The following is a 25,040-nucleotide window of genomic DNA, read 5'->3' on the forward strand; positions in this document are numbered from 1 at the left end:
AGGACAGACTTTTATATTTTCTTCTTTGCCTATTCTGCATCAAAAAATTACTTTGATCCTCCAAGAAAAATATTCTGAAGACAGATGGATAAAGTAGTTTGAATGTCACACCTGCCTCTTGAGTGACAATTTTGTTAGGATCAACTCTTTCTACTAGTAGGATTACATCTTTACTAATATACATCTTGCCTGATTTGTCATAGCCAGGTTTGTAGCATAGGAACAAAAAAGATGGAAGGAATATGAAGAACTGCTCGTACGACAAGGATGTAGTCACAATTTATTTAGAAATAACACAACACAACTCCTGGTTTAGCGCTTTCGACTGTACCACAGTCTTCATCAGAACAATAAAATGCAACAACCATTTGATATATATATAATCATCCCTTAATTGTATAATAATGTGATTAATGTAAAAGTCCGCCAAAAAAGTTAAAGAGACATTGCAAGTATTCACATATTCGATATGCTGTTCTCATACCTTTATAACTTAATACATCAAAAAATGAACAACTAAATATTCTACACTAACACATATATATAGATATATAAATGAGAATATATGTATAATAGGTCATAAATATATAAAAATGTATAAATTTAAAATCTCTAAAATTATTATATATATAATTATGATTGTATGTGTATTGAAAATACTTAAAAGATAGTGCTAATAAGGCCAAATACCCAAACTATGTGTGTGCAAATAATGTATATATGGAGCACATATAAAAATGCATACTATATAAACACATTACAGTTCAGACTACTACTGTGCTAACTACATATATACAAATATACTCAGTTGAGATAATAACAACTAAATGCTATTCTAAAGCTAAAAAAGGTTTGATACTGATAAAATCATTAAGACCTGGCGGTCTCGTAGAATCTGTTAAAATTTGCCATTTGCTCTCAAATTGTGCCAATCTCATTTTCCAATCTCCCCCAAAAGGTATGTCAATCACCTGGTCAATAATAGAAAATAAAAAGCTGTGGTCATCACCCTTCTCTAATATGTGTCTATATAATGCATTTTTTGTGTCACATTTACCTATTTTATAAAGGTGTTCATAGATACGCTTTTTCAGCTGCCTTTCTGTCTTGCCTATATAATGTGCATTACATTTTATACATACAGCTATATAGACCACCTGCTTCGTATTACAATTTCCTTTCCTACATTTAATAATAGTATGACAGATGTCATCCAACTTGATTACCTTATTCAGGTTGATGTGTTTGAATTGTTTGCAATTTCCACATTTGGATGTGCCCTTAAATATATCATTTGCTTGTGTGTTATAACTGGCTCTTTCTAATAACTTTTTCATATTAGGGGCTGTCTTATATACACATCTTGGTTTTAATCCTAATATTTGTTCCATATCCATAACAGCTAATGTCTTCCAATATCTTTCTAAAATTTCCTTTATAATATATGTACTAGGAGTGTATGTAAGTATACAAACCCTACCTGATGTATCACTATCCAAACCTACCTGTTTATCCAATTTGTAACATCCTAATAAGGGTTTGTACTTAATTCCCCATTCATTATGTACATATCTAATAACATCCATAACCATATTTTCGGGGTAAGCTCTGCTGATGAACATTTCCCTGATGATGTTAAGTTCTGTGTCCAAAATCTGTGTGTTGGATGACATTCTCGCTGCACGTATGCATTGCCCTTTAATCACATTTTTGAATACATATGAGGGGTGGTTACTACTGTAATGAACATAGTCATTCGAAAATATTGGTTTCCTATAAATTCTGGATGCAAAACCTCGTGTGTCATGACTCAAAAGTACATCCAAATATGAAATTTCTTTAAAACTATGGTCATAAGTAAATTTCAAAAAGTCTACTGTGTTGTTTAAATAGAGCATAAATTCATGTAGTCTATCCACTGATGCTTTCCACAATATAAAGATGTCATCCAAATATCTGACATATAATACAATGTCTTGAAAAAATTCACTCTTAAACACATGTTCGGATTAGTAAAAAACCAACAACCAAAACAGACCAGAAAAGCAAAAAGCCGACAGCAGCTGGAGTAACACACCAAAAATAGCGTAACACAATTTTATTTTCCGCTTTCGTCCGTAGACTTCATCAGAATGAAGAAATACACACAAAATGGAACCTTAAATACAACACTAATGACAAACCACTGATACTAATCATTCAATTAATGACTCATGCATTTAAAAAAATAATTATTAAAAAATATATGAAACATTTTTATGTATTATTTTTATGTAATATGTAAGCAAACAAAATCATTGCTTTTATCCACTTTCAACTTTTGATACTTCAAAAAACATTTCACATTTATGGACTCGTTGAGTCCGGGAGGGTGATCTGATTTTAATTTAATTTGCCACTGGGTTTCCCTCTGTAACAAAAAGTTCTTAAAATCCCCTTCCCTCATATCCCTATAACCAACTTCTAATATGGAAAATAAAAATTTTTTAAAATTCTTACACACTATACTATGCTTAAAAAGAGCATTTTTATCATCTTTCATTTTAATACAATATAAATGCTCCCTAATACGAGTCCTAAGCTCCCTTGTCGACATACCCACATAAAATGCGGTGCAAGATGAACACAATGCTATGTATACTATACCAGAAGTACGACAATTAGCATAGCTGGGGACTGAAAAAATTCTTTCAGAAGTCGTGACAGAAATATAGGGCCCTACAGAAATATACCTACACATGTTACAATCATTGCAACAGTGCATTCCGTTCTTGACCGTCTTGATGTTGCATTTAGAACCCTTACATTGTGTTAAAATTCTCTTTAAATTGCTGTCATTTCTTTGAACAAACATTGGTTTATCACCCAAAACACTAAACATATCAGAATTACCTCTGATGACTCTCCAATTTTTCGTTAAAATATTTTTAATGTGTTTGATGTCGGAATTCATTCCCAACGTACAAACCATGCTACTGGTCACTTTACTACAGGACTTAACTATCTTAGTATTAATATTATCCATAGTTAAACACAATATTGGTGAAAAATCATTAGTACGTCTACAAAAAACATCAGTGGCTGTATTCATGAGGTCAATTTGCGGAAAACCCCTATCCAGAAATAAAGAAATAATAAATCCAAATTCTTCTAAAGCATCTGATTCTTTTGACGTCATACGGCTGGCTCTGATGAACTGACCTTTCGGAATGTTAGAGATAACATGTTTTGGGTGCCCACTTCTATAATGAAGGTACCCATTGTTAAAGGTCTTTTTCCTATGAATTGTACTATGTAATCTCATCTCTTCATTATCCTACCTTAAATTAACATCCAAAAAATCTATATTGATGCCTTTGCCACCAATAACAAATTTAATAAATGTTGAAAAAGAATTAATATCTTTAAGGAACAGATCTAAATTCAAATCCTTACGATCTAAAATGAAAAACAAATCATCAATAAAACGGCAATGGAACATGATATGATACTTATCAATCAGAAATGGCATAAAATCACGCTCCCACATTGCCATAACTACATTGGCATATGCAGGATGAGCTGAAGAACCCATAGCTGCTCCTTTTCTTTGCCTATAATAAGTCTGTTCAAACACGAAAAAATTATTTTCTAAAATGATCTCTAAAAACCTACATATCAAAGAAACTGTTCTCTGAGAAAAACCATTATAGTGTTTCAGCAAAAAATTATTCACTGCTTCTATTCCTAAATTATGAGGTATGCAGGTATACAAAGATACCACATCTGCTGTCAACATCAAATGTTGTGTAGGATCAAAACAAAATGTTGAAAGAAATGTATTTAATTTTGCTAAAAAATGCCACGAATCCTTCAAAAAGGACATCTCTTGGTTAATAGTAGGACCAAGTAAGGCATCTATAACAAGAGCTAAACCTTCAGTGATTGAATGAGACGAAGATACAATTGGTCTAAAAGGGGGATTCACTAAAGATTTATGTGATTTGGGAATTCCAAAAAATACCCCTATACGTGGCTGTTCTATGACACAAAAATCATACAATTCACAACTAATATCACCCTCCATGAGGGCTTCATATAGATACGAATGTATAGCACTTTGTCGTTTGTGTATCTCAAAAAGTGATATTACTTCATATTCTTCTGTATTATTCAGAAGTTTCAAAACACCCTCTATATAGGACTCTGTTGTCATAACCACGATGTTATTGCCCTTATCACTTTTCATAAATCTCATCCTATCACACATAGCCTTCAAATTCTTCAAGGCATTAGCCTCGCTTAATGAGAGGTTATGATCAGCTCTATGTTTGTTGTCTAACAACTGAGAAATATCCTGTAAACAAATTTCCTCAAATATACTTGTGTAGGATCAAAACAAAATGTTGAAAGAAATGTATTTAATTTTGCTAAAAAATGCCACGAATCCTTCAAAAAGGACATCTCTTGGTTAATAGTAGGACCAAGTAAGGCATCTATAACAAGAGCTAAACCTTCAGTGATTGAATGAGACGAAGATACAATTGGTCTAAAAGGGGGATTCACTAAAGATTTATGTGATTTGGGAATTCCAAAAAATACCCCTATACGTGGCTGTTCTATGACACAAAAATCATACAATTCACAACTGATATCACCCTCCATGAGGGCTTCATATAGATACGAATGTATAGCACTTTGTCGTTTGTGTATCTCAAAAAGTGATATTACTTCATATTCTTCTGTATTGTTCAGAAGTTTCAAAACACCTTCTATATAGGACTCTGTTGTCATAACCACGATGTTATTGCCCTTATCACTTTTCATAAATCTCATCCTATCACACATAGCCTTCAAATTCTTCAAGGCATTAGCCTCGCTTAATGAGAGGTTATGATCAGCTCTATGTTTGTTGTCTAACAACTGAGAAATATCCTGTAAACAAATTTCCTCAAAAATACTCAAGGTGTGGTGTAACCTAGGACAAAAAATAGATGGCTTCAAAAATACCTTATCGGTTTTGGACACATCATGTAATAAATACAAATATAATATAAATTCTGGATGTAAAACCTCGTGTGTCATGACTCAAAAGTACATCCAAATATGAAATTTCTTTAAAACTATGGTCATAAGTAAATTTCAAAAAGTCTACTGTGTTGTTTAAATAGAGCATAAATTCATGTGGTCTATCCACTGATGCTTTCCACAATATAAAGATGTCATCCAAATATCTGACATATAATACAATGTCTTGAAAAAATTCACTCTTAAACACATGTTCGATTCCCAATCCATCACCAATTAAAAAATGGGAGCACAGGCTGCTCCCATAGCCACTCCCTTAGTCTGTCTAAAGAACTCCCCTTGAAATGAGATGTAATTATAGTCTAACACTAATGACATCATATCACAAATTAAACAAACTTTCTCCCATGATAAATCAGTGTACTTTTTTAAACTTCTTTCGAAATATTCTAAGCCCTCCACCTTCGGAATGCTAGAAAAAAGATCAATGACATCCACTGTCAAATAAATCAAATTCGGACTCCATTTATCATTAGTTATTTCACCCAGAAACCTCCAAGAGTCCTTTATTATATGGAGGATGTTGTCATAAACTTTCTTAAGCCATCTATCGATCAATTTCCCTATATTGAAGGTTTTGGACCTAGAACCTGACACAATGGGTCGAAAAGGTGGATGTTCAATTGATTTATGTACTTTGGGGATACCGACCATCTTGGACAACACTGGATGGTCTACTTTCACATAAGAATATGTATCATTGGATATCCTATTATCAATAAGATACTCTTCTATTATAAGGTCTATGCGCTTGTGACCAATATTAATTTGGTTCAATGAAATATTCTCATAATTTCCTGAATTATATAAAATATTGTGTATCTCTTGATAATATTCATCAGTATAAAATATCACGGCTCCACCTCCTTTATCGGGTTTCATTACCCTGATTTCTCTATTATTCAAAATGTCAAGTAAACTTTTTCTTTCCATCAAAGTTAAGTTGTCTGGTGTGGAATTCCCATGGGTTTTCATCTTGTTATATGTCCAATATATATCATTGCACACCAATTGCTCAAAATTATATACATGTGGGTTGGAAATAGGTATATAAGTACTTTTTTTGATAAGATCTGTTCCTGCTACGCCCTTACCCCTTGTATTAGGATCCTTATTTTTATCAAATTGCAATGCCAGATTCAGCTTCCTACAATACTTTTTAACCTCCTTAATATTGTCTATTAAATTCCATCCTGTCATAGGTATGAACTTCATACCTTTACTTAACAGTTTGGCACAAGAAATATCTATCTCAGTTGCAGTGTAATTAAATACTTTAAAACCTTCATACAATATAATTTTAGGTCTTTGTACATTAGCTTTCTCAACTACCTTACTCGGGTCATTAACCTCCGCCTCCACATTATTATTTGAAACAGCCACCATAGGTGTAACACATATACTAGAAAGGGGGGGACTACCTTTTATTATAACAGACGAGCTTACGTCCTGTGCCATTGTTTTTGTACATTCCGTGCTGGATAAAAGGATGTAGTCACAATTTATTTAGAAATAACACAACACAACTCCTGGTTTAGCGCTTTCGACTGTACCACAGTCTTCATCAGAACAATAAAATGCAACAACCATTTGATATATATAATTATCCCTTAATTGTATAATAATGTGATTAATGTAAAAGTCCGCCAAAAAAGTTAAAGAGACATAGCAAGTATTCACATATTCTATATGCTGTTCTCATACCTTTATAACTTAATACATCAAAAAATGAACAACGAAATATTCTACACTAACACATATATATAGATATATAAATGAGAATATATGTATAATAGGTTATAAATATATAAAAATGTATACATTTAAAATCTCTAAAATTATTATATATATAATTATGATTGTATGTGTATTGAAAATACTTAAAAGATAGTACATCTTTACTAATATACATCTTGCCTGATTTGTCATAGCCAGGTTTGTAGCATACACTTGATGTGCCCTTTCAGTTAACAGATCCTTCTGTGGAATACCAGTCCAGTTGCTTATTTCTGCCTTCATAAAATTAATACAGTATTTTCCTTCTAGTTTCTATGGTATAGCATTTTTCCAGCCATTTGTTATTTGAGTTGATATACTCTTTTGGTGTTTCATTTATTTTAATCAGCTCTGAGCACATCTGATTTATTTTTTCTTCTAGATTTCAGGAAAACATTTCTTGCACCAAAGCTAGAGGTTGATCTGTATTTTGCTAAACAACTGCATCTAGCCATCTAGTTGATTTTCTTTAAGGCTGTCTTAGTTTATTCTTTGCTGGCATCCAGGCAGTGTGCTTGCTAGCTAGTAAATGCATTTAGTAAAAGGGACAGAGTTCCTGGCCCTTGTCTTTCAGTTTTTTCCCCACACTGGGAGAGCTGAAGCTAAGCTATTTATCAATGTGCAGTCATGTTAAAAAGTCCGGGTAAAAAGATTTTTGTCCTAAAAGCAGGGCTGACTATACTATTTTTATTTATTTATTTATTTAAATTTGTTGACCGGGAGTGTCCGACTGGACGCAGGTCCATTTTCAGCGGAGGCCCGGGGAGAAAAGCTCCACAGTAAAATAAACAGACAGTAGTTACATTGGATTACATAGCGATTAACAATTTAACATAGAAATTACTTACAACATATTTACAGATGAAGAACATAGTACATCAGTAGACAACTAGAATCTTTATCTGTGAAGTACATAACAGGCATTAACAAATGTAACAATGAGAAGTTCCTGCTGTATAATAAGTACTAGGCTTATGAGCATCTGAGCTTGCTATAATCAAGGTAGTTAGTGGAGTGGAAAGAAAGGTAGTAGTTGGATGGGGTGGATGATATTAGAGTGGGAGTTGCAAGAGCATAGCCAGCATGCTTTTAGGTGTGCTTTTAATAAAGTTTTGAAGTTGGTGCATGATGGTACGGAGGTAATTGTGGGTGGGAGTGAGTTCCATAATTTGGCTATGGCGCAAGAGAATAGTGCTTCACCAGCAGAGTTATTGGCTTTAATGATCTGCAAGTGATTTTGTTGCTGGATCTTAGTGGTCTGGTGGTGCGATAGGGTTGGAGTAGATTCTGGAGGGATGGGACATTTAGTGGATGGTTTACTAGTTTGTGGGCGAGTGAGAGTTGATACCACTGAAGGAGGTGAGGAAGTTCAAGCCAGCCTAGTTCAGAAAGTGAGAGACAGTGGTGACTATGGTAGGATGCCTCTGTGGCGAATTTGGTGATTTTGTTGTAGCAGGTCTCTAGCTTGTTTAGATCACATTGCCTTAGGTTGGTATATGCTGGAGAGGCATAAAGTAGGGTGGAGATAAGGTGGGAATTTGCTATTGAAATCTTTGCTGCTTTGGTGAGAAATTGTTTATTTCTATATAATGCTCCTAGTTTTTTGTGGACTTTTTTTATGGTCATGGATATGTGAATGTCAAATTTTAGTTCATTGTCTATTTCCACTCCTAGCAATTTGGTGTGTTCAGCTGGGTATATAGTGGTGTTGTCTTTTGCTGTGATGTTAAAGTGAGAGTTGTTTTGAGTATGTTTGGTGGGTTGGAAGATGAGTAGTTTAGTTTTGTTTGGGTTGAGTATTAATTGGGCATCGGATAACCATGCTTCAACAGAGGAAAAGACATTTTGCAGTTTGGGTAGGGACTGGGCTGAGCAGATGATGGTCGAGTCATCTGCGTATTGGATGAGTGTGCCATGTTTGGTGGCAGAGGCTAGATTATTGGTGTAAACAGAGAAAAGTAGGGGTCCAAGGATGGATCCTTGGGGCACCCCTATGGAGACAGGTAGTTGGGGAGATATGTCATTCTGCCATACAATGGATTGTTGGCGGTCAGACAGGTAACTCTGAAACCAGTTGGTGACTGATTGTGAGAAGGATAGGTTATTGAGGACAGAGATAAGTTGTTTGTGTGGGACCATGTCAAATGCTTTAGATAGGTCTAGGAAAGTATTAGAGGAGAGATAGCCATTGTTTTTATGCTGAAGGATAGTGTTAGTAAAGGAGAGTAAGGCAGTGGTGGTGCTATGGTTTGGTCGGAAGCCATGCTGAGTACTGGAAATGAGGTTGTTAGTAAGGAGGTAGTCTGAGACCTGAGAGTGTATGCATCTCTCTAGTATTTTGGAGAGTGGAGAGAGAATAGCTATGGGGCAGTAATTGGTTAGTTCTGCAGAGGGTCCGTCTTTGTGGAGGAGAATTATATGTGAGACTTTCCACAATGTGGGAACGTAACTTTCTGACAGAGATCGGTTAATCAAGATGGATACTGGGTAGGCCAGAGCATCAGCTGCGATTTGTAGGTATTCATTTTGGAGGTTGTCTGCTGCTAATTTGGTGGGTTTAAGTTTAGTTAAGAGTTTTTTTATGTTGGAGGTAGGTACAGGAGAAAAAGAGAAGGCAGTGGGAGATTACTAGTTGTAGGTGTGGGTTGGAGGGAGGGGTTGTGTTGTTTAGCTAGTGATAGTATGGTTTGGGTGAAGTGTGTGTTGAATGAGGTAGCAATATTTTCTGAGGAGTGAGGGATGTTAGGAGGAGGGGTACTGACTTTACCTGGGTGGAGGATGGAGTTTATGGAGGACCAGAATTGTTTGGGGCTGTGTTGTGAGGAGTCTAGGGCAGACTGGTAGTATTGGAATTTGTCCTGTTTTATTAGCTTTTTGACTCTATTGCGTAGTTCTAGGAATTTCTGTCTAGCTGTGGGGGTTTTGATTTTGCGCCAGTGCTCCCAGGCTTTATCCCTGTTTTTCTTTTCTGACTTAGTGGCTTTCTGTAGCCATGGGGAGGGTTGTGCTTTGGTTCTGGAAAATCTTATGGGGGCATGGTAATTAAGGATGTTCAGGAAGGTAGTATTAAAAAATTCAACTGCGTCATCTAGACTGAGGTACTTTAGAGCATGCCAGTTACATTCTTTGAGGGATGAGATGAATGTGAGTGGGTTAAAGTTTATTTTTTTATGTATTTGACGATAGATGACAGGTTTAGCTTGGTACAGGTATTTTTTGAATAGGAATGTTGGGGAGTGATCACTGAGGCTATTTGATAAGCAGCCTGTTATATATGACTGGGGGTTCTTACTGACTAGTATCCAATCCAGGGTAGTGTGCTTGCTGGAGTTTTTATTTATCCTTGTTGGTGACTGGACTAGTTGGGTGAAGCCATGAAGGTGTACATGATAGGTTGGATTACTGCCAGAACAGGATTGCCAGTCAATATTGAAATCACCTAAGATGATAGTTTCTTGGGGGAGATGATGGGTAGACCAGCTGAGGAGGTTTTCTAGTGGAGGGATGTTTTGGCCAGGTGGGAAGTAGCATACAATTATGTTGATGGTTTTGTTTTGGTTAATTTTGAAGTTGGTATATATTATTTCTTCATTGCCTATTTGTGGAGCTGATGATATTAAGATCTGGATGTTTAGATGCTGTTTAAATATTATAGCTACACCACCTCCTTTTTTGTTTAGCCGGTCTACTCTTAGTATGCCGTAACCTGTAGGGAGTATTTGCTCACTGGTAATGTGAGGTTTTAGCCAGGTTTCTGTCAGGATGACTATATCTGGGGAGTACAAGTCTATGGTGGCATGGAGTTCATGGACTATGTTGGATATACTTCTAATATTTAGGCTTAGTAGAAGGAAGTCACTTCGCTTTCTATTGGCTGTAATATGGGAGAGGTTGAGGTTTCTAGTCTGATTATGTGGATTGGGGCTGGAGATGGTAGGGCCAGGGTTGGGGTGGATGTCTCCACTTAGGGCTAGTTTTGATATGCATGAGATTATTAGTTTTCTCAGTTTTTGAATGTGTTTGTTTATAATGGAAACTTTATGATTGAGCTCTGTGGGTAATAGGTATGGTGGGAGGGTTACTATGTTAAGTTGCAGGGATGCTTTACGTTTGAGTAATATAGTTGGTAAAATATGTGGGGTGCATAGGGATGGTTCTTGAGCTGGTGGGAGGGAGCTGAGTATGGGTGAGACATGAGTGGTGGTGTGACTAGTAGTACAGTGGTAGTGGTTGAGTGGGGGAATGATGGAGCTTTGGTAGGATGTAAGATATGCAAGGAGAGTGCATGCAGTGAGCAAAGGAAAGGTATGCTTGTACATGTTAGTTGAGGAGGTGTGATAGTAGAGGGAATATGGAGGAGGTAGTGTTGGGTTAGCGCTGTGGTTGGCTATTGGAAAGATGGGAGGGGTTTGAGTGCAATAAAGGTGGGACCACTGGGGGAAGGAGGGAATAGGGGGCAGGGAGGGGAGCGAAGCGGGTAGAGACCCTGTTAGGTTCTTGTATGAGGGGCTGGAAACAATCACAAAGCAAAGACAAGTATGTGTTAAGAAACAATTACAATTGACCAAGGACTGCTCTGAAACTGTAAGTCTTTTCTTAATTTCTCAGGTGGAAAAACAGGATAACCTTGTATCAGTAGGCTACTGTGGTCATAGTTTAAATTAACAAACACACAGTATTGATCAGTTATGGATACTATTTGCTAACAGAAGGGAATAAGAGAAAGTGGAAGATGTGTGTGTGTGTGTGTGTGTGTGTGTGTGTGTGTGTGTGTGTGTGTGTGTGTGTGTGTGTGTGTGTGTGTGGTGGGTGGGTGGGGGGGCTGCTTACAGCCAAAGCAGAGTGCTCTCCAGGGGAAAATGGAGATTGGCTCAAACAGGTAGACACATACTCAAAGTTAACTGTAGCTGTTTGCAGACAGTTCAGACCCGGACTGCGCTTTTCTTATAAGAATGTTAAAGGTGGTACCTGGTATACTGTCAAAGAGATGGGGATAGAAGACTTGCCTTATACAAAGTCCAACTGTTGCAGATCTCCTAGATGCCAGTGTGTCTGCAGATGTCAGAAGGAGTAATATGGTCAGGAATAACAGGATTAGTGCAATCAGTGCCACTGAGGCTGTGTGACTGCTGTTTAATTGTCATGACTTCCACACTAGTAGTTTATTTCCAAAACTGATATTAGCAGGTAAAAACACAGCCTCGGTTTGAGCTGCTGAATGGTGATGGTGTCACAATGGACACACTACAGGGTGATTGTTGCATTGCAAAAGTCATGTTAAACTTAACTGTCCACTCCAGCAGAAAGGATTTTATTTTATATATTGTTTCATGGGTAAGTACTAGGATGGCCCCTTCTAGGCCATTTTAAACCTAGCCAATTTCATTTTTGGTGCTTGAATTAACATATCCCATTTTGTGTTAGAATGGCTTTAGCCATCGCATGATTGATAATTTTATATTACCCCTAGTGAGTATAATTGGAATCATACCATGTCTTATTTGAGGGGACCCATGAGTGGATAAAGCACTTAGGAGCTGCTAGTGTCCATTAATAGTAGAGCAGGTAGTCCTGCAGTAAATTTTCTATTGTCCAGCCATGGATCCAAGCTCCACTTGGATATCGGCAGTGAACAGCTCTGTTTTATGTAGATGGGGAGTCTGTTCCAGACCAGTGGTATCCTTTGTGGGATATACCTGAACCTCTAAACCATTCTGTTGATGTTGCAGAAGAGGGTTAGATATCTAAATATTTCTGATGCCATTTGACTTGCTGATATGCAGTAAACTCATCAGTACTGGGTCAGAGGATGTCTTCTATGCCAGACATAGGTTACCACTTAGCAGTTTGTAGGATACAGAGTATAGTGACAAGACTGAGTCTGTCCATGCAGGACATATTGTTTGGACTTGTAGCCTTTCAGTAAGGTATCTCTGTGGGCCTTACAGTTGTTGCATGCATATGGACAGATGTATGCCACAGGGAGCTTTATACCCAATGATTGGCCTAATAAAAGATGAGTAAAGGGGGACAATGCCATTCCTATATCAAGATACAACCCCTTTATAAAGTCAGGAAGTATGCATGAAACGTAACACTTTAAAAAGTATGAGAGTAGGCGTGAGAATAACTGAAATATTAGTTATTTTAGCAGTCAAGTGATAGCATTACGGGGGTTGGAAATGAGCAGCACTGAGCAAGTTCAAGCTGAAACATTAAATAATGAACCCAGGCACTAAAAAAACTCTTTAAGGATCAAATATTGGGTCATATAATATTTTTTGGCTGATTCGAGGTTCAGGAATACAGACAGTTAATTTGCCAGTGAATTGGTAAAAGGTTGAAGAGCTGTAACTTTAGAAGTAAGGCAAGGTGTCATTTGTCCTTGCAATTTTAGGTACACAGGTAAACTCTCCAGGGTTCAGACAAGAGTTTCAGAGAAATTTTTGGTGGCTTTCAGGTTCAGAATTAAAAATTATATACTTCACATGAGTTACTGAAGGTTCTTCTGGGTCCCGCTCCCAGAAATGGGGCAAGGCATCAGTGGTTCTTCCAGCCTTAGGTATTCAGTTAAACTCTCCAGGGTTTAATCATGGGCTGTGGAGAATACTTTTGTGGCTGTTTCCAAGTTCAGGATTGCAAGTAATTATTTTGTCAGTGAGTTAGTGAAGGTATTCTGGGTCCTAATTTAAGAAATGAGATTGGACGTCACAGATATTTGCAGTTGCAGGAGTTGGTATAGAGAACTCTGTGGCCAGGAGCTGAATGGACTGATAGGCATAATTTTATCTGTTTTGGTAATCATGGTAGTTTTTTTTATTTTATTACAGCTACCAAACTTGTTGGTGAGGTGATGCAAGTTTCATTGCAGCTATGCTGATTGGTATGTCTAGAAGGCATTTACTTTTGAATATTAAGTGATTACTAGTGTATAATACTTTACAAAATGGAAGAGGAGGACCAAGTCCCAAGCATAGATGATAAAGCCATGAAAAAAGTATGTTTGATAAGTGGAATGGACATCTGAGGGATCAGGCAGGAGAGGATGAGCATGAGTGGCTGATGCCGGCTTACTTGTCGTCAGTAGGAGGGCGGCTGTTAGGCTTGTGGCAATGATACCACTTAGTGGGTGCCTAGTTCACTTGTAATGGCTGAGTTGACTCCAGCTGTCAATGTGGGGATTTCCTTGTGAGAACTGGGAGGGAGGTGTTTGGGGGCATGCATGCATGCTTCTTACTCCTGACAAAGCAGCAGTTGTAAGTCAGCAAACTGCCTGTATGAGGATAGGTAGGCCACTCCTAGGGACCTTTAGATGGGTCACTCCTTGTCACCTGACTTTTTCCAGAGGAGGAATGAATGGGTCATAGAGCTTTTGCCTAGTCCAAGGATGCCTGACTCTTGCCTCACTGGAATGAATGGGTTGACTGGGTGCAAGTAGAGGAACTATTAGGCAGGTCCTAGGAAGATGGGGTGGAAGAAAAAAGAGGAGCAGAGTTAAGAATTTTTTATGGCTTAGACCTCAGGGCAACAAAAATTACTTAGTGACAGATAATGGTAAAAGTTTTACAAGAAGAAAACAAAGGTTATCAATGTTATGAAATGTGTGACAGTGTTAGAAATTATGTCAAATAAGAGGCAGGGATGGGTCAGATATCTTCTTAAATAAAAACTGGAAGTGATGTTTTTCCTACTGTTTATTCTGCAAACCTTCATCATGATAATTTCCTTTTAACTAAGTTTATTTTTTTTCCTTTAGAACTCTGATAAACCAAAGCCAGGAGATCTGATTGAAATTTTTCGAATTGGCTACCAGCACTGGGCACTATATATCGGAAATGGCTACATCATTCACTTAGCTCCACCAGGTAAAAATGCACTCTTTCATAGCAGCTTGCAGTTCAGCAACCAACTAAACCAAACAGTCAGAATGGGAAAAAAAAACAAAAAAAAACATGTAGGACCCCTCTGAGATGTAAGCAGAATCCAGTCACGTTTCTCTCATGCCATCAGAGTACTTCACCTCACGAGACTAACATATGTAACTGACTTTTTCCCACATTTAAAAATGAAAAAGTAACTAACTGTACTTACTCATTTTTCAGTAGCCTCACTGCTCAATGTTTCATAAGTCTACTATCCAGTGCTCTTATCAAAAGGAAGTCCCCTCCCGTCTGAAGACCTCTTAAGGAATCTGTTTTAATTAATGTAATCAAGGTATAAATCATACAGCAGCAAAACTCATGGCATTTACTCAGGGAAGGAGTCTTCATGCCATGGCCAAATTAATGGGGACAAAAGGGACGTTTGCTGAGGGCCACCCTGTTTTAGTATGAACCCAACCCTCTGCTGGCATATGTCTAAACAGACCTTCACCAAATCTGTCCCTTTTTTCAGCACCAAGAATGATGCTAAAATATAACAAAAATTGGCTTGAACAACTTTCTAAATAGCTTGTGTCATTCTAGGGGGATCACATAGGCATCAGATTGGGATGAGATACTTGATAGCAGTGCTTGCTTCACCATGAACGGATTGCACCTCTCATTCTAAGGCTTTCACATTCTAGTGAAAACTTTTGCTGCCCACATTATGCCTTTGTTAGGCAGGATACACCTAATGGTTCTCCCAGCCTAACTACCTAAACAAACCAACCACCTGACCACATTAAGGTGGCTCTATTCAATGCCATAAGTCTAAAGCACAACTTGTCAGACCTAGAGGCCCTCCTGCATTTGAAGCACATCCATGTGTGTGTGAGCACATCCATGTGTGTGTTACAGAAATCTGGTTTAAGTGCTCTGAGAACATGCCCTCATTACCTGGATTTTACCATCTCTTAGACCTGATGGAAACTGTGGTTTGTATCAGTATTTGTTAGAGACTACATTACCTAGAGACCTACAAGTGGAATTTACAGAGTTTCAAGTCACATTAAATAGGATTGACTGTTTTATCATAGCATGCTACAAGGACTCCCTCTGTGTTCCCTGAAAGCCGTACAAGATTCCTACATATTCTAGATGAACTCCCTGTAAGTAGATACGCTATTATTCTAACAGTTTACTATCCAATGATTAACTAGTGTACCTATACCACCAATACAGAATAAGCACAAAAAAGTCTTAGGTTACATCCAAGAATTCCCTACATCAGTTTGCTAAGAAATATTGACTTTGTCCTCACAAACCTAACATCTGCATGTTCAGTCCCCTTGGTATCCTCTTCACTGGTTAAGTCCCGTCTCAAACTTGTAACTTTCTCCATTAAAATGTCCAAACTTACAGATGTAAACATCATAGAATTCAGGGATTTCAAAAGTACCAATCTCCTAAAATTTTATGATGAGGTCTCCAAATTTGAGTATGGTGGTATTACACAAAATGTCAATCCTGCAAGGATTTATACTTACAAATTCTACTTGCACCTGGCTAAATATATAACATGGCAGCCTCGACTAAATCCAAACAAAAGGGAGAATTTAAAAGCTAACCAGTATGCTGGTCCTCAAAGATTAACAAACTATACAGTAGAAGAAGGAAACTCCCCAATGCATTTAGAAAAACAAGACACTCAAATCAAGGACAACATTAGATAGGTAGCTAAGAAACTAAAAATGCCAACAGGAAAACAGTGGCGTCAAGCGTACTTAGACTAGCAATAGAAGCTAAAGATAAATGTCAGGAAAGTAAGGAATAACAAAAAGAAAAATACATGGTGTCCCTCAAAGTGCCAGAAAACCCAGTATGCAACCTATGTGTCAAAAGCAAACCAAGCAGAAACTTCGTAGTGTGGAGGGTGTGAAGTTCACTCCTTGAAATATGTTATGCACCTAGTTCACTAATGAAGTAATTAAATTCTAACTTTAAAATACATACTACAAAATAATAAAATAATAGGTAGTCCACAGTTGAGTTAAAAATGGAATATGCTTTACTGAAACATAAACAAGCGATCCTAGTTGAGTATAATGAAAAGCATTAAAGACATTCATTTTTTATATATAATCAGGTTATTCGGAGGAAGGGACTGGTTAAACTCATTCCTTTAATCAAGCCCCCTTCACCCTTAAAACATTAATGTAAACTGAGACTGTGCTACCTTAGAACTGAAACTAAAAAGCTAGAGACAAATTAAAATATATAATAAAAGAACAGCTTATTAAGGCTAACCTTCTAATCCAAAATTTATTAATTAGTGTGCCATGTTTGGTGGTAGAGGCTAGATTATTGGTGTAAACAGAGAAAAGTAGGGGTCCAAGGATGGATCCTTGGGGAACCCCTATGGAGACAGGTAGTTGGGGAGATATGTCATTCTGCCATACAACGGATTGTTGGCGGTCAGACAGGTAACTCTGAAACCAGTTGGTGACTGATTGTGAGAAGGATAGGTTATTGAGGACAGAGATAAGTTGTTTGTGTGGGACCATGTCAAATGCTTTAGATAGGTCTAGGAAAATAGCAGAGGAGAGATAGCCATTGTTTTTATGCTGAAGGATAGTGTTAGTAAAGGAGAGTAAGGCAGTGGTGGTGCTATGGTTTGGTTGGAAGCCATGCTGAGTACTGGAAAGGAGGTTGTTAGTAAGGAGGTAGTCTGAGACCTGAGAGTGTATGCATCTCTCTAGTATTTTGGAGAGTGGAGAGAGAATAGCTATGGGGCAGTAATTGGTTAGTTCTGCAGAGGGTCCGCCTTTGTGGAGGGGAATTATATGTGAGACTTTCCACAATGTGGGAACGTAACTTTCTGACAGAGATCGGTTAATCAAGATGGATACTGGGTAGGCCAGAGCATCAGCTGCAATTTGTAGGTATTCACTTGGGAGGTTGTCTGCTGCTAATTTGGTGGGTTTAAGTTTAGTTAAGAGTTGTTTTATGTTGGAGGTAGGTACGGCAGGAAAGGAGAAGGCAGTGGGGAGATTGCTAGTTGAAGGCGTGGGTTGGAGGGGAGGGGGGGTTGTGTTGTTTAGCTAGTGATAGTATGGTTTGGGTGAAGTGTGTGTTGAATGAGGTAGCAATATTTTCTGAGAAGTGAGGGATGTTAGGAGGAGGGGTACTGACTTTACCTGGGTGGAGGATGGAGTTTATGGAGGACCAGAATTGTTTGGGGCTGTGTTGTGAGGAGTCTAGGGCAGACTGGTAGTATTGGAATTTGTCCTGTTTTATTAGCTTTTGACTCTATTGTAGTTCTAGGAATTTCTGTCTGGCTGCAGGGGTTTTGGTTTTGCACCAGTGCTCCCAGGCTTTATCCCTGTTTTTCATTTCTGACTTAGTGGTTTTCTGTAGCCATGGGGAGGGTTGTGCTTTGGTTCTGGAAAATCTTATGGGGGCATGGTAATTAAGGATGTTCAGGAAGGTAGTATTAAAAAATTCAACTGCGTCATCTAGACTGAAGTACTTTAGAGCATGCCAGTTACATTCTTTGAGGGATGAGATGAATGTGAGTGGGTTAAAGTTTATTTTTTTACATATTGTTTAGCTTGGTACAGGTATTTTTTTAATAGGAATGTTGGGGAGTGATCACTGAGGCTATCTGATAAGCAGCCTGTTATATATGACTGGGGGGTTCTTACTGACTAGTATCCAATCCAGGGTAGTGTGCTTGCTGGAGTTTTTATTTATCCTTGTTGGTGACTGGACTAGTTGGGTGAAGCCATGAAGGTGTACATGATAGGTTGGATTATTGCCAGAACAGGATTGCCAGTCAATATTGAAATCACCTAAGATGATAGTTTCTTGGGGGAGATGGTGGGTAGACCAGCTGAGGAGGTTTTCTAGTGGAGGGATGTTTTGGCCAGGTGGGAAGTAGCATCCAATTATGTTGATGGTTTTGTTTTGGTTAATTTTGAGGTTGGTATATATTATTTCTTCATTGCCTATTTGTGAAGCTGATGATATTAAGATCTGGATGTTTAGATGCTGTTTAAATATTATAGCTACACCACCTCCTTTTTTGTTTAGCCGGTCTACTCTTAGTATGCCATAACCTGTAGGGAGTATTTGCTCACTGGTAATGTGAGGTTTTAGCCAGGTTTCTGTCAGGATGACTATATCTGGGGAGTATAAGTCTATGGTGGCATGGAGTTCATGGACTTTGTTGGATATACTTCTAATATTTAGGCTTAGTAGAAGGAAGTCACTTGGCTTTCTATTGGCTGTAATATGGGAGAGGTTGAGGTTTCTAGTCTGATTATGAGGATTGGGGTTGGAGATGGTAGGGCCAGGGTTGGGGTGGATGTCTCCACTTAGGGCTAGTTTTGATATGCATGAGATTATTAGTTTTCTCAGTTTTTGAATGTGTTTGTTTATAATGGAAACTTTATGATTGTGCTCTGTGGGTAATAGGTATGGTGGGAGGGTTACTATGTTAAGTTGCAGGGATGCTTTACGTTTGAGTAATATAGTTGGTAAAATATGTGGGGGGTGCATAGGGATGGTTCTTGAGCTGGTGGGAGGGGAGCTGAGTATGGGTGAGACATGAGTGGTGGTGTGACTAGTAGTACAGTGGTAGTGGTTGAGTGGGGGAATGATGGAGCTTTGGTAGGATGTAAGATATGCAAGGAGAGTGCATGCAGTGAGCAAAGGAAAGGTATGCTTGTACATGTTAGTTGAGGAGGTGTGATAGTAGAGGAATATGGAGGAGGTAGTGTTGGGTTAGCGCTGTGGTTGGCTATTGGAAAGATGGGAGGGTTGAGTGCAATAAAGGTGGGACCACTGGGGAAGGAGGAATAGGGGCAGGGAGGGAGAAGCGGGTAGAGACCCTGTTAGGTTCTTGTATGAGGGTCTGGAAACAATCACAAAGCAAAGACAAGTATGTGTTAAGAAACAATTACAATTGACCAAGGACTGCTCTGAAACTGTAAGTCTTTTCTTGATTTCTCAGGTGGAAAAACAGGATAACCTTGTATCAGTAGGCTACTGTGGTCATAGTTTAAATTAACAAACACACAGTATTGATCAGTTATGGATACTATTTGCTAACAGAAGGGAATAAGAGAAAGTGGAAGATGTGTGTGTGTGTGTGTGTGTGTGTGTGTGTGTGTGTGTGTGTGTGTGTGTGTGTGTGTGTGGTGGGTGGGTGGGGGGGGCTACTTACAGCCAAAGCAGAGTGCTCTCCAGGGTAAAATGAAGATTGGCTCAAACAGGTAGACACATACTCAAAGTTAACTGTAGCTGTTTGCAGACAATTCAGACCCGGACTGCGTTTTTCTTATAAGAATGTTAAAGGTGGTACCTGGTATACTGTCAAAGAGATGGGGATAGAAGACTTGCCTTATACAAAGTCCAACTGTTGCAGATCTCCTAGGTGCCAGTGTGTCTGCAGATGTCAGAAGGAGTAATATGGTCAGGAATAACAGGATTAGTGCAATCAGTGCCACTGAGGCTGTGTGACTGCTGTTTAATTGTCATGACTTCCACACTAGTAGTTTATTTCCAAAACTGATATTAGCAGGTAAAAACACAGCCTCGGTTTGAGCTGCTGAATGGTGATGGTGTCACAATGGACACACTACAGGGTGATTGTTACATTGCAAAAGTCATGTTAAACTTAACTGTCCACTCCAGCAGAAAGGATTTTATTTTATATGTATTGTTTCATGGGAAAGTACTAGGATGGCCCCTTCTAGGCCATTTTAAACCTAGCCAATTTCATTTTTGGTGCTTGAATTAACATATCCCATTTTGTGTTAGAATGGCTTTAGCCATCGCATGATTGATAATTTTATATTACCCCTAGTGAGTGTAATTGGAATCATACCGTGTCTTATTTGAGGGGACCCATGAGTGGATAAAGCACTTAGGAGCTGCTAGTGTCCATTAATAGTAGAGCGGGTAGTCCTGCAGTAAATTTTCTATTACCCAGCCATGGATCCAAGCTCCACTTGGATATCGGCAGTGAACAGCTCTGTTTTATGTAGATGGGGAGTCTGTTCCAGACCAGTGGTATCCTTTGTGGGATATACCTGAACCTCTAAACCGTTCTGTTGATGTTGCAGAAGAGGGTTAGATATCTAAATATTTCTGATGCCATTTGACTTGCTGATATGCAGTAAACTCATCAGTACTGGGTCAGAGGATGTCTTCTATGCCAGACATAGGTTACCACTTAGCAGTTTGTAGGGTACAGAGTATAGTGACAAGACTGAGTCTGTCCATGCAGGACATATTGTTTGGACTTGTAGCCTTTCAGTAAGGTATCTCTGTGGGCCTTACAGTTGTTGCATGCATATGGACAGATGCATGCCACAGGGAGCTTTATACCCAATGATTGGCCTAATAAAAGATGAGTAAAGGGGGACAATGCCATTCCTATATCAAGATACAACCCCTTTATAAGGTCAGGAAGTATGCATGAAACGTAACACTTTAAAAAGTATGAGAGTAGGCATGAGAATAACTGAAATATTAGTTATTTTAGCAGTCAAGTGATAGCATTATGGGGGTTGGAAATGAGCAGCACTGAGCAAGTTCAAGTTGAAACATTAAATAATGAACCCAGGCACGAAAAAAAAACTCTTTAAGGATCAAATATTGGGTCATATAATACTTTTTGGCTGATTCGAGGTTCAGGAATACAAACAGTTAATTTGCCAGTGAATTGGTAAAAGGTTGAAGAGCTGTAACTTTAGAAGTAAGGCAAGGTGTCATTTGTCCTTGTAATTTTAGGTACACAGGTAAACTCTCCAGGGTTCAGACAAGAGTTTCAGAGAAATTTTTGGTGGCTTTCAGGTTCAGAATTAAAAATTATATACTTCACATGAGTTACTGAAGGTCCTTCTGGGTCCCGCTCCCAGAAATGGGGCAAGGCATCAGTGGTTCTTCCAGCCTTAGGTATTCAGTTAAACTCTCCAGGGTTTAATCATGGGCTGTGGAGAATACTTTTGTGGCTGTTTCCAAGTTCAGGATTGCAAGTAATTATTTTGTCAGTGAGTTAGTGAAGGTATTCTGGGTCCTGATTTAAGAAATGAGATTGGACGTCACAGATATTTGCAGTTGCAGGAGTTGGTATAGAGAGCTCTGTGGCCAGGAGCTGAATGGACTGATAGGCATAATTTTATCTGTTTTGGTAATCATGGTAGTTTTTTTTATTTTATTACAGCTGCCAAACTTGTTGGTGAGGTGATGCAAGTTTCATTGCAGCTATGCTGATTGGTATGTCTAGAAGGCGTTTACTTTTGAATATTAAGTGATTACCAGTGTATAATACTTTACAAAATGGAAGAGGAGGACCAAGTCCCAAGCATAGATGATAAAGCCATGAAAAAAGTATGTCTGATAAGTGGAATGGACATCTGAGGGATCAGGCAGGAGAGGATGAGCATGAGTGGCTGATGCCGGCTTACTTGTCGTCAGTAGGAGGGCGGCTGCTAGGCTTGTGGCAATGATACTACTTAGTGGGTGCCTAGTTCACTTGTAATGGCTGAGTTGACTCCAGCTGAAAATGTGGGGATTTCCTTGTGAGAACTGGGAGGGAGGTGTTTGGGGGCATGCATGCATGCTTCTTACTCCTGACAAAGCAGCAGTTGTAAGTCAGCAAACTGCCTGTATGAGGATAGGTAGGCCACTCCTAGGGACCTTTAGATGGGTCACTCCTTGTCACCTGACTTTTTCCAGAGGAGGAATGAATGGGTCATAGAGCTTTTGCCTAGTCCAGGGATGCCTGACTCTTGCCTCACTGGAATGAATGGATTGATTGGGTGCAAGTAGAGGAACTATTAGGCAGGTCCTAGGAAGATGGGGTGGAAGAAAAAAGAGGAGTAGAGTTAAGATTTTTTTATGGCTTAGACCTCAGGGCAACAAAAATTACTTAGTGACAGATAACGGTAAAAGTTTTACAAGAAGAAAACAAAGGTTATCAATGTTATGAAATGTGTGACAGTGTTAGAAATTATGTCAAATAAGAGGCAGGGATGGGTCAGATATCTTCTTAAATAAAAACTGGAAGTGATGTTTTTCCTACTGTTTATTCTGCAAACCTTCATCATGATAATTTCCTTTTAACTAAGTTTTTTTTTTCCTTTAGAACTCTGATAAACCAAAGCCAGGAGATCTGATTGAAATTTTTCGAATTGGCTACCAGCACTGGGCACTATATATCGGAAATGGCTACATCATTCACTTAGCTCCACCAGGTAAAAATGCACTCTTTCATAGCAGCTTGCAGTTCAGCAACCAACTAATCCAAACAGTCAGAATGGGAAAAAAAAAAAAAAAAACATGTAGGACCCCTCTGAGATGTAAGCAGAATCCAGTCACGTTTCTCTCATGCCATCAGAGTACTTCCCCTCAGGAGACTAACATATGTAACTGACTTTTTCCACATTTAAAAATGAAAAAATAACTAACTGTACTTACTCATTTTTCAGTAGCCTCACTGCTCAATGTTTCATAAGTCTACTATCCAGTGCTCTTATCAAAAGGAAGTCCCCTCCCATCTGAAGACCTCTTAAGGAATCTGTTTTAATGAATGTAATCAAGGTATAAATCATACAGCAGCAAAACTCATGGCATTTACTCAGGGAAGGAGTCTTCATGCCATGGCCAAATTAATGGGGACAAAAGGGACGTTTGCTGAGGGCCACCCTGTTTTAGTATGAACCCAACCCTCTGCTGGCATATGTCTAAACAGACCTTCACCAAATCTGTCCCTTTTTTCAGCACCAAGAATGATGCTAAAATATAACAAAAATTGGCTTGAACAACTTTCTAAATAGCTTGTGTCATTCTAGGGGGATCACATAGGCATCAGATTGGGATGAGATACTTGATAGCAGTGCTTGCTTCACCATGAACGGATTGCACCTCTCATTCTAAGGCTTTCACATTCTAGTGAAAACTTTTGCTGCCCACATTATGCCTTTGTTAGGCAGGATACACCTAATGGTTCTCCCAGCCTAACTACCTAAACAAACCAACCACCTGACCACATTAAGGTGGCTCTATTCAATGCCATAAGTCTAAAGCACAACTTGTCAGACCTAGAGGCCCTCCTGCATTTGGAGCACATCCATGTGTGTGTGAGCACATCCATGTGTGTGTTACAGAAATCTGGTTTAAGTGCTCTGAGAACATGCCCTCATTACCTGGATTTTACCATCTCTTAGACCTGATGGAAACTGTGGTTTGTGTCAGTATTTGTTAGAGACTACATTACCTAGAGACCTACAAGTGGAATTTACAGAGCTTCAAGTCACATTAAATAGGATTGACTGTTTTATCATAGCATGATACAAGGACTCCCTCTGTGTTCCCTGAAAGCCGTACAAGATTCCTACATATTCTAGATGAACTCCCTGTAAGTAGATACGCTATTATTCTAACAGTTAACTATCCAATGATTAACTAGTGTACCTATACCACCAATACAGAATAAGCACAAAAAAGTCTTAGGTTACATAAACAAGAATTCCCTACATCAGTTTGCTAAGAAATATTGACTTAGTCCTCACAAACCTAACATCTGCACGTTCAGTCCCCTTGGTATCCTCTTCACTGGTTAAGTCCCGTCTCAAACTTGTAACTTTCTCCATTAAAATGTCCAAACTTACAGATGTAAACATCATAGAATTCAGGGATTTCAAAAGTACCAATCTCCTAAAATTTTATGATGCAGTCTCCAAATTTGAGTATGGTGGTATTACACAAAATGTCACTCCTGCAAGGATTTATACTTACAAATTCTACTTGCACCTGGATAAATACATAACATGGCAGCCTCAACTAAATCCAAACAAAAGGGAGAATTTAAAAGCTAACCAGTATGCTGGTCCTCAAAGATTAACAAACTATACAGTAGAAGAAGGAAACTCCACAATGCATATAGAAAAACAAGACACTCAAATCAAGGACAACATTAGATAGGTAGCTAAGAAACTAAAAATGCCAACAGGAAAACAGTGGCGTCAAGCGTACTTAGACTAGCAATAGAAGCTAAAGATAAATGTCAGGAAAGTAAGGAATAACAAAAAGAAAAATACATGGTGTCCCTCAAAGTGTCAGAAAACCCAGTATGCAACCTATGGGTCAAAAACAAACCAAGCAGAAACTTCGTAGTGTGGAGGGTGTGAAGTTCACTCCTTGAAATATGTTATGCACCTAGTTCACTAATGAAGTAATTAAATTCTAACTTTAAAATACATACTACAAAATAATAAAATAATAGGTAGTCCACAGTTGAGTTAAAAATGGAATATGCTTTACTGA

General features: G+C 38.4%; 1 protein-coding gene across 1 annotated transcript in view; it reads left to right on the forward strand.

The window, feature by feature from the left end:
• LOC122805290 (phospholipase A and acyltransferase 3-like) overlaps positions 1–25,040 on the forward strand; it is a 147,869-nt gene that overhangs the window by 78,008 nt on the left and 44,821 nt on the right. The window contains exon 2 of the mRNA XM_044075378.1: positions 14,600–14,708. Coding sequence (XP_043931313.1) covers positions 14,600–14,708 — 109 coding nt within the window. The remainder of the gene's footprint in view (positions 1–14,599; positions 14,709–25,040) is intronic.

This window comes from Protopterus annectens, chromosome 6.part1 (assembly GCF_019279795.1).
Source record: "Protopterus annectens isolate FY-2018-M chromosome 6.part1, PAN1.0, whole genome shotgun sequence".
NCBI classification, from domain to species: Eukaryota; Metazoa; Chordata; order Ceratodontiformes; family Protopteridae; genus Protopterus; species Protopterus annectens.